Source organism: Pholcus phalangioides, unplaced genomic scaffold (assembly GCF_987345545.1).
Source record: "Pholcus phalangioides strain wild (caught in Gottingen) unplaced genomic scaffold, Ppha-v1.0 ptg000009l_1, whole genome shotgun sequence".
NCBI classification, from domain to species: Eukaryota; Metazoa; Arthropoda; class Arachnida; order Araneae; family Pholcidae; genus Pholcus; species Pholcus phalangioides.
Window position 1 is genome coordinate 7,163,744 of NW_028301602.1, and position 11,336 is coordinate 7,175,079.

The window sequence follows — 11,336 nt, forward strand, 5'->3', positions numbered from 1 at the left end:
TCATGTACGCGAGTTTGTCTAAATAACATCACCAAGGATTATTCTGCTGCCTTCCATTTTATTATTATGAAAGTATTCTTGTCATCCCTCGTTAGTAGAGTATTTATTTCATTCCCTTCAGCCAAAGCCTGCTATTGACAGTATTGTGATTACGTCTTTTAACCCAGATTTCAACCATATATATTTGGATAGTAATAATGTGCTAGCAAACACGGGCAAATTGTACATGACTAAAGTACTGAATAGCGAGACGGATGGAAGATTCAAAACTTGGTATAATTCCTACCATATCCAGTTTCTGATAAGGCTTTCACCGTTATCGTCTATCGAAAGAACGTTCATTGCATTATTGAACGTTATGGTATAAACGTTAACGTATTAGAACTAATTGTTTATATCCAAGTCAGTAACCAATAATGTACCTTAGACAACTCCTGATGATGACCACTTTGGTGAGGGTAAATATATAGGGCCGCGCTATGTCCAGCCTGGTTCAATAACCGTTCGGAAATATTTGGTTCCAATGTTTGTCATCCACTGCGTAGCTGAGCATAGGTTGGCTACACACTTTCTTGGCGAGTATTTGCATCCAGGACACAAAAATACGCCAAAGCGTGTTGTGACTGCTGGCGTTCTTCGACGATCGTGTGACCAGACGGATTAGAAGATCGGAAAGAAGGCGGCTCCTCTGACTTGGGGTGGAAGCAGCAATACTGGTCGTTCTCTTCGACCAGCCTTCCAATACTTTCCAGCTTCCAACAATTTACATGCTTCCTATATGTTGGAGGTTCCTGTTGGAATGTTAATGTGGGGATGTGCGTGGTTCTCAAGCCTCCAACTTTGCTTTGACGATCATTGTCAATGGTGGAGTGATCACACAACTCGCCCATGACCAACCTTGCAACTTAATTTGGCCAGACTTGATAAGAGTGTAGCCCGCTTTACGCAGAGAAGAGAATGAAATGCAACGTCCACTTTTTAGACCGAGGGACTCTCGATGATAAACTTTTCCTATTTCTCTTGATAAACACTAACATCAACATTCAAAAATCCATTTCTTAATTAATTCTGGATTAGGAAAGTAATTTATTTGCATTTAAAACGTGTTTTGTTCACTCAAAACTTAATTTGTTCTCAAAATTTAAACATAAATCATGTTCACAAATTCGAAAACATACTTTTGCTCCAAAATCTTAGAACAGAATCATTTTTTTAGGAACATGGAAACAAAACGTTATATCAACTTGCTAGTAATATTCAAGATAAAATAGTGACACAGAAATTAGCAATTGCTTTCTTTTAATTATTTTCTTATACGAAATTCAAACAAAGCTTCAGCATAACAGCATCTTCTCAAACTACAGAATTGCAACATGTTCCCGTCTCAAAACGTATCGAAACATTGTTCTTGACTAATTACATAGAAAGAAAAACAGAAAATTAAAAGTAACGTCCTTTAAACAAACAAAAAAGTGCTCCTGAGATTTGTCTCTCCTTGTTCACTCCAAGCACACGCTCCACTTCAATATTCCTCCTCAGCCTCTTCTTCACCACCTTCAGTGGAGTCGATTCCGACTTCCTCGTAATCTTTCTCTAGTGCGGCCAAATCCTCGCGAGCTTCAGAGAATTCGCCTTCCTCCATCCCTTCACCAACGTACCAGTGGACGAAAGCTCGCTTGGCGTACATCAGGTCAAATTTGTGGTCGAGCCTCGCCCAGGCTTCGGCGATGGCCGTCGTGTTGGAAAGCATGCATACCGCCCTCTGCACCTTGGCCAAATCGCCACCGGGTACGACCGTGGGAGGCTGATAGTTGATACCCACCTGAAAGAAAACATTAAAAAAAAAAGAATTATTATCGGAAATTCCTCAGCAAGGAATACTCCTAAATATCAAATTCTCACTAATAATTCAAGCATAAGACTGGTCGTCCACTGAAAGCTACTACGAGTGATAACAAGTTGCGTGTATACGCATGCATGTCCAGTCTTATCAGCGACTTGTTATCGTTCACATTGGCTTCCAGTGGATGACCAGCCTTATATAAGTACATCGCTCACTTTGAAACCGGTCGGGCACCAATCCACAAACTGAATCGACCGCTTGGTCTTGATGCTTGCGATAGCAGCATTAACGTCCTTTGGAACCACGTCGCCTCGGTATAGCACGCAGCAGGCCATATACTTCCCGTGCCTCGGATCGCACTTGACCATCTGGTTGGCAGGTTCGAAACATGCGTTGGTGATCTCGGCGACAGTCAGTTGCTCGTGGTAAGCCTTCTCGGCGGAAATCACTGGCGCGTACGTCACTAGCGGGAAATGGATCCGGGGATAAGGCACCAGGTTGGTCTGGAACTCTGTCAAGTCCACGTTCAGGGCACCGTCGAACCTCAGAGAAGCCGTGATGGACGAGACGATCTGACCAATGAGTCGGTTCAAGTTAGTGTACGTCGGACGCTCGATGTCGAGGTTCCTGCGGCATATGTCGTATATGGCCTCGTTGTCGACCATGAACGCGCAGTCGGAATGTTCCAGGGTGGTGTGGGTAGTCAGGATGGAATTGTAGGGCTCGACTACAGCGGTGGAGACCTAGTACAGGAAGGAAAGAAAAACAACATGTGATTGAACATCGGATTAGGTTCGGAATTTTTCGATTATGAGTTTCATTTAATTCTGAAAAAGAAAAACGTAGCCTACTCTTAATTCAGATCCACAGCGGCTGCTATACGCGATTCCGAGCCGCACAGAACAAGATTTAGAGGGGTGGCTAGGCAACACTAACCATTTAAATAGCCCGTGCTGTGCTAGGTGTAACACACATTCCGTTTTCTCGTGGGTTGAAGCTGCGTAGCGTTCCGGGTGTGAATCCGGCTTTATACGTAACTTGAATATGGAGGACTTGTACAATAATGCATTAATGCAGGGCATGGACACGACAAGCGCGGGGGCTGACTGGGACGATTCTCACCATAGTATATTCATTGCATAGTGGGGGGGGGGCGCCGTCAAACATTCCAGTCTTGGAGCCTTGCTCCAGAATGTGGGGCAATGATACATGATACAACCTTACTGGATTCCGGAACCAGTGCAGAAAAAAATGAAGGAATCTTTCTCGTGGTTTATAAACTTCACTAATTAGTAATATTATTTAAAATATTCATGAAAATTTTGAAATTACAGTACAGTTGCGTTATAACGAAAGCTCACAATCGCGAGAAAAAATGTCGTTATAACTTACTTCTCGATATGAGCGATATTTTTGTAACATTAGCTCTTTGACAATCACCTGCAAATCACTCGTTATATCGAGATTGTCGTTATAATTTGTATTTGCAATAACGAACTTTTACTGTATAGGTCACAGCTGCTTTGTTTTATAACAGAACGAAATTAATGGCGTGTTTTGTGCATTTCAAAGAGAGCATACGACATGCATCATGCATGTGGGATCCCTGGAAGCACGAGATTTTGTGCGGCCGCAACTATCGCCAACACCTAGGAACAGTTCTGCATTGATATTGCATGAACTCAAAATATTTTCAAGTAGGATCAAATTCATTTCAACTACCTAGAACAAATTTGATATATTTCAAGAATAATATATTCCTACAAGTTAGTTATTTTTGGGAATTATCCGAGTCGCAATTGCATATGTTGCATTCTCGCCCGACGCATGATGAAGTGTCACACAAGTGGGGAAAATATCAAAATCTTAACTTTAATATATAGATTAATTAATTATCCTCGTATATTACCTGAGGTGCAGGATATATAGCGAATTCGAGCTTCGACTTCTTGCCATAGTCCACCGACAGCCTCTCCATCAGCAGCGACGTGAACCCGGACCCGGTCCCTCCGCCGAAACTGTGGAAGATCAGGAACCCCTGGAGTCCAGTGCACTGGTCGGACAGCTTCCGGGTGCGGTCCAGAACCAGATCGATGATCTCTTTTCCGATTGTGTAATGGCCCCTAGCGTAGTTATTAGCAGCATCCTCTTTGCCAGTGATGAGTTGTTCGGGGTGGAAGAGCTGACGATAGGTCCCCGTGCGAACCTGCACAGAGTTATCACCAACAACAACGACAACGATCAGGAGTGATCAGGCATTCAAAAAAATGAAATGACATCGAACATTTATTTCAAGAAATATCTCATAAAATCTTTGACCATTAAACTACCCTAATACAATTGATCTCTGATATCAATTACCGTCCTTGACGTGAGAGTTCGTCCATGACATGTGGACATAGGTGGATACATGAACGGGACTCGGTCCCCCCCCCCCCCTTCCCTGTTCGGTATCGATGGGGTGACGGAGGTTATCTCCAACTCCGTTCAGTGAAAGTTACAATAACTGCACAGGCGGGAGGGTAAAGGTGAAAATTCACTCTCGGTGATTCGCCCTCCTAACTGTTCGAGAAGCCTATATCCTCTTATGCATATGGAGACCCCTACGGTCGTCCGATGGTCTACAACAGTGTTTCTTAAATTTTTTAAGGCATCCTTTAGATCATAATTTTGCTCGTGGCCCCTCTGTCGTACCCCGGGCACCCCCTTCCCTTTAAAGCGTAAGACCCTTCTTGTCATCGAACTGATTTTGTGAGAAAATCGACATCGGAGGAAGCCATGGGTTATGCTGACCCTCACATTATCTTGGGGCCTCTCGTACGCACTCAAGGCCCCGGGCTATGCACGAGTGGGCACATGCATTTAGATGGCTCTGGCTCAATGGGCAGTTCAGCCTAATCACACTTTTTCCCTCCGTGTTTCAATTGAAGCTATAGAGCATACAGCTTCAAGTGAAACATGGCGAGAAAAAAGTGGTTACTTACGACTCCCCTGCAACTTGATCAGGACCGCAAATGAGTTATATGACCCCAAATTGAGTAACACTGGTTTACGATTTGCATCATAGACAATGATAGGCTGGGGAAAACATTATTAGATTGGAACCTCTCTCGAACCGCTAAACGATGGTGTTCGATTCGGGGTCTTTGTGCCCGTCTCGTTATACCAGTACTCTAGTGGCAGGATTGGTAGCGTCCGGTTTACTCTCGATTCCTTAAGGACTTAAGGGCTGGGTCGGGGACAAGAGAATGTACAACCTTGTGCATTATGCATATGAAGCTATTATTTATAATAACACTATTCATTCGTATTAAGAATTTATACGGAATGGCATGCACCAAACACCAGGGCTGAACAAATCCCAGTTCCAGGTCGCCACGGCGACTAAAACATTGGTATTGGAGCCTAAAATTTTATTTTTGTAGTTACTAAATTGCAGGCTGGGAGAGGCACAAAATGTTTGGAATTTATAACAGCATATCTTCCACATTAAAGAGGGGTCACTATGTGCTGAAAATGTCAAAAGAAGCATTACTTTGGCCTTTTTCTTCAGGTAAGAAATATTTTGCTGCCTAAAAAATTCTGGCACCTAGATTTTTTTGCGATTTGTCCATCCCTGCCAAATACAACTTTCGCATGATATTCAAAGAGAACACACTCGAGTATTAAAAGTCCCCAACCCGAATTCCAAAATAAAACTCACCTCGTCGACGACAGTGGGTTCGAGGTCGACGTAGACGGCCCTAGGTACGTGTTTACCGGCCCCGGTCTCACTGAAGAAAGTGTTGAAGGAGTCGTCTCCGCCACCGACGCTCTTGTCTTCCGGCATTTGGCCATCGGGTTGGATTCCGTGCTCGAGGCAGTACAATTCCCAGCAAGCGTTACCGATTTGGACGCCGGCCTGTCCGACATGGATACTGATGCACTCACGCATATTTCAAGAATGTGAAGAAACGAAAAGCCCAGAAAAAAGGAAGAGAACTTTCAAAACAAGGATATTGACGACTTGTCAAGGGCAAATTTATCACGTTGCGCACTGCAAAGATATAAAACATGGCAGGGAAAATCTATTAACACCAAGATTCTTCAAAAAATCCGACTATAATCCAAGAGGAAACATGACAAAATTATCAAATTCAACGGATTAAATCTCAAATGCGATTGCCTAAACACATTAAATTGAGATCAAAACTAGTGATTAGGAACAAAACGGTTTGCATTACCTCTTGATTTTTACAGCAGCTAAGCTCAGACGTTGACAGCGAAAAGACTTTTTTAAGAATGACAAATTTTCAAGATTGAATTCGAACGACCTCTTATAAGTCACGAGACGTTCACGAGAATCGCACGAGCTCTTAACGTCTTTTCAAAAGCTGTCGGCGTAATAAAATAGTAATCATAAGCCGATATAAAGGCTTTGTTCATTCTGTTAATGAAAAATAAATGCATGTAATAAAATCAAAAAAAGTCATAATTATCATATCGTTTCTACATATTTTAACTGAAAGTTGTAAAGATTTTCGTTTCTATGATCGGGAATTCTTGAAGAAAATTTATTAAGTTTTTGATTATGTTATCGATTTAAAAAAAAAGCAAAACATAGTTTTTTTATAAAAAAAAATTACATAATTACAATCCGGTCTACAAATTTAATTCCATTTTTTTTCTGAACATTAAATACACACACGAAAAAAATATTAAATATCGTTATAGATATCCTTAGAGCCTAGAGTACAGTAACACATACACGATAAGTCTATCACAATAAGCCCTAAAACTATCACGGTAAGTCCTCGAAGATGCTGAGGAGTCTGACGACGAGGGGAATCTCGAGTGAATGATGCTTCACTTTAGGAATTAGTCGTTGCAGCGCTGTCTCGTCCCTTGTCAAATTTGCTTCCCTCTCGATGGGAAATTATATTTATATGTATATATATATATATTATATATGCATATTTTTGTATTATTTTACATTTCTCTCTTTTGAGTTTTCTCAACATATGCCAGATGTTTCAAGGAGGCATTTAATCAATGTATATATGCAAGTGTGAAGAATATATACGCATATATATTATATTATATATATTATAAGCATATATATACACTTAATTTAATTTTTATTGTCAAATATGTAGTGCACGTATCATGTACGGGTAAAAATAATTAATTGGCTTAATGAAGAGACGAAAGGCTATATATGTTTGTTTTTTCATATTTGTAACAGACTTTCCAATTTGTTTGGGAATTATGTATAACCACCGGTAAAAGTGATAAATTTGGTGATGTAGTGGCATTTAATCACACACGCACGCACGCACGCACGCACGCGCGCACACACACACACAGAGAGAGAGAGAGACAGAGTACATTTACATTTTACACAGTAACATGCACATTTAACATCGACATTAATGTATAAGAACCAATTGCGGGCAAAGGCGACCGTCGTAAAAATGTAGAAGCCGTATACACGAGGCTGTATATGGCTGTATATCATACTTCCCCATTAGCGGGCACTCCCCGTTAGTGAACAGAATTTTTGATCATCCGTTAATGGGTTGTCCGTTATCGAGAGATTCTACTGTATGTGGCTCCCTATCCAAAAGTAGCTTAACTCGGAAAAAAGTACTTTTTTTTTACTTTTCTATATATATATATCCTTTTACTTGTATCACTCCGGACGTAATACTACGGTAGCAGAGTAATCCATGTCTATGCTATGTTCAAGTTCAATATGTCTCAGAAAAATGCATTCCTTGTAAATATTTTATAGTTTTATTCAGGGGCATCCGCGGTATAGTTTTATTCAAATGGAAATTCTTTCTCTTCCAGAGAAAATTTGAGTTTCCAACATAGAAAAAGCATTAACATTAGCTGAAATTGAAATAGCGTATTATATGAAAGATATTTTATTTTAATAATTTAATTTTTTACGAAAACATTTTATTTTTCCCCTTTTTTTTGGTTTGAGTGAACGAGGCACCTATGCCGCCCCTCCCCCCAAGTACGCCTCAAGTCTCAATTAAGTCCTTTTTCATGCGATTATTGAACACCTTTGGTCTCTCACGAAACATTTTATATACAGTGTGAAACCATATTGAGAAATGTTCCGAGAAATTCTCAAAAAATACCTTAATAGTCGAGGCTAACAGGTACTCCCTTGGATGTATAAAAATTAAAAGCTATTCAACAAAAAATAATGCATTCAATGTCAATAGAGAAAGAAGAATATTTTATCATTTTTGTCGTACCGTTGTCGTTTTCTGCACACGAGACCTAATTAAAACGGGACCTACAATTTGCCGATACCGAACGGCAGCTTTTTTTTATACTCGCCGAAAGTTTGTCACGCAAACCCCTGGATGTCAGACTCCCTGCGGTAGCAATCTTTTTCTGTGGTCATGTTGCCATTTCTGTTGTACCCCATCCTAAGGAAAGTTTCTGACAAGCACGAACACGGTATCGAACTCGCTACACCTAACATCCTTTGGTATTTCAGATGACTATCTAATCGACCTGGACTACAGCGCCCGAAAATAAAAATATGGGCTACATCTCTCTCTCTCTCTCTCTCTCTGATTTTTAATTTGTGAATTTAAAATTTCAATTTTTTCATGATTTTTGTTACTCTTCTAGACTAGTGATGGTAAAACTACGGCTGCCAAACGTATTCCGGTAGAAAAGTACCAATACACAGAACACAATAAATATCCAGGCTTATCATATTTCCTTCATAAAAATACGGGAAATTGAAAATATGTATCCACACAGAACATCACCAATTATCGCCATAAAAATTGCCGAAGTCAAGTAAATTTTCTAATTATCACTGAAATTGCTGGCAAATCGCCAATGGAGGAAAGTAGGGAGCTTCCACAAGACGCAATTGGTGAAAATTTGCAATTCAACAAACAAACGTATGTTTGACAAATACGTGAGATGAATACGTTTATATGGCATGATAATGACATCGATGAAATCCAGTAAGGGCGCGGTAGCCCAGGTCGATAAGGTACTCGCCTAAAGTACCAAAGGATGTTTACAGGTGTCGCGAGTTCGGTACCCGGTTCGTCCTTGTCAGAAAACTTTCCTGACACAGGGGTACAACAGAAACGGTGACATGACCACAGAAAAAATTGCTCTACCACAGGGAGTGCGCCATCAAGGGGTTAGCGCACCAACCTCTTGATAAGTATAGAAACAATCCTGCCGTTCGGAATCGGGAATAAATTGTAGGTAACGGTCTAATTAGCCCTCGTGTGCAAAACATGACCGTGGTGCGACAAAAATGATCAATGACCTTCAGTAATACAGGCAAACTCGAATCAATCCAAAATAAATCCACCCGATTTGTTCACGACTGCTGGTCATCTTTCGTTTCTGTGTCCGAACATAAAAACAAACTTCATCTCCTCCCTCTCTCTACTCTTCGTCTCATTTCTCGATTAACATTGTTACATAAAATTTCCCATGGTCAATTCAACATAGATACTTCTAGTATGTCTTAGCCAAACCATCCTACATCTCTAGAAGACTCGACCATTTTCTTAAAATAAAACCTATTTTTGGTTCCACTGACTGCTTTAAATGCAGATTGTTTCCTCATATCATTGGTGAATAGAACAGACTCCCAAGCTCTATTGTCGAATCCCCCATTATAACTAGTTTTTTGTCCAATATCAAACAATATATTTGTCATTTTCAATCGCATCCTCTTGTATAGGCCCCAGGGCCAACAATATTTTATAAATAAATAAATATGGCAGTGTGTCTTGGAAAAAAAAATCTTAATTTTGTTGATTTCAAAACTTCAGGTTAAGTCTCATTAAAAATAAGAGAAACAAACGGAGAATTTTATAAAATAACAGTTGGAGCGTCCGAAATCAAGGAAATGTCCTGTAAAATACGGGTCACAACCATACATACGGGTTTCTAAACCGCAAGGTACAGAAATACCGCATATCTGGCAAACGGACTACTGCTACTACTACTACTACTAAACCAGACATGCACCTCGTCCATATTTCTTGGCAGAAACTAACGAATTGGTACATGTTGGAATGTGTGTGTATAGTGAGCCTTCCGTGAAGTTTGTTTCTGTGTAAATAATGTTTCTGTTTGTTCTGTGGCAAACGGACAGGAAAGCTTTCGCACCACTAGTCTAGACCAAAGATGGTTCAAAGATTATGTTGAGAGATTCTTCTCGGTTAACGGAATTTTTATGTTTCTGAAGAATTCCACTCGTTTCCAGCTTTCCCTTCTTTAGATAATTTAATCATACATAAAACATATTCAGTCGAAAATCGAATGATTTCAAATTCTCAGACTCAATATGTATTTCGTAAGATGAGTTCCATTTCCAGGATTATTCTTATTACTTCGGATACAGTATCAATCATGCATAAAGCCCGAAACATCTAGACATTCTTCCGATCGAAATTGAAGTAATCATACTACTAACCAAGCTGAACGATTATTTTTTTTTCTGCCTCCTAATTTCTTTCCATATTAATTACGATTACATAATCTGTTGGTAGTTAATTAAATTCATTAACTTCCGATAACTTCGCCGTAATTCGCCTCTGGATTTTCCGTCTTCATCGTTATTATTTTTATCATCTCGTTTTACGTCTCTCTCTCGCGAGCGATATTCAACGTTGAACAAGTTTTGCTAAAACTTTCAACCCCGAAAGTTTTGCAACAACACACTGTTTCTATAAGAACTGTCATCTCAGACGTGAGTTTTCGCTGTCAAACTCAGGGCTGAATATTTAATCCTATTTTGAGATAACGACGCACAGAAAACGGAACCCGTGAAGCGGCGGAAAATCACTGAACGTGAATCGCTTTTCATGCGTGAATATTTCTAAAAAGGTGGAAATTCTCAAAGAAGTTGAAACACGTAATAGTTAACGGACTACAATGAAACAACTAGAGAGAGAAAAAAGTAATAATAATTTCTTTCCATGGTTTACTTAGCAAAAAAAAAAGTTTCTTCTGAATAGTTTTCAATATATTACGTTTTTGTTTTTTGTTGATAACTAGTTTTGTTTCAAACTCTCAACTTAGTCGATAGTTTTTACTTCAATAACCACAGGTTTTTGTTTTGATTTAGAAAAAATATAAGAAAATGCTTATTTTTCGATATTTCTCTTTCATCAGTGTTTTCAGACCTCCATGATCAGGACACCTAAATTGTTCATAAACTATTTCCCTCCATGGTCCTGTTAACATCACCCTAATAGACGTTTAGATGACTGAAAAAGTTATGCGTATATTCAAAAGGAATACTGAATATTTCGTTACAAAAGCCAAAATTTAATATTTTCTATCAGTTATTAAAATTATGCCTAATATCCGGTGATTATGCATAATATGTAAGCAACAAAGTTTTCGTAAATTTCGCGTCATTCAGCGTTTTTACTGGCGATTATGAATTATAACTTTTTATAAATATGAACATTTTATCACCTAATACGATTGAATAATCGAC

General features: G+C 39.5%; 1 protein-coding gene across 1 annotated transcript; it reads right to left on the minus strand.

The window, feature by feature from the left end:
- Positions 1–1,521: 1,521 nt before the first annotated feature.
- LOC149081683 (tubulin alpha chain, testis-specific-like) lies at positions 1,522–5,777 on the minus strand. The gene is made up of 4 exons (XM_089236847.1): positions 5,547–5,777; positions 3,753–4,049; positions 2,059–2,586; positions 1,522–1,822 (listed from the first exon to the last, which is right to left on the minus strand). The coding sequence occupies exons 1-4, from the start codon at positions 5,775–5,777 to the stop codon at positions 1,523–1,525; spliced, it is 1,356 nt and encodes a 451-aa protein (XP_089092973.1). The 3' UTR covers position 1,522.
- Positions 5,778–11,336: the final 5,559 nt, after the last annotated feature.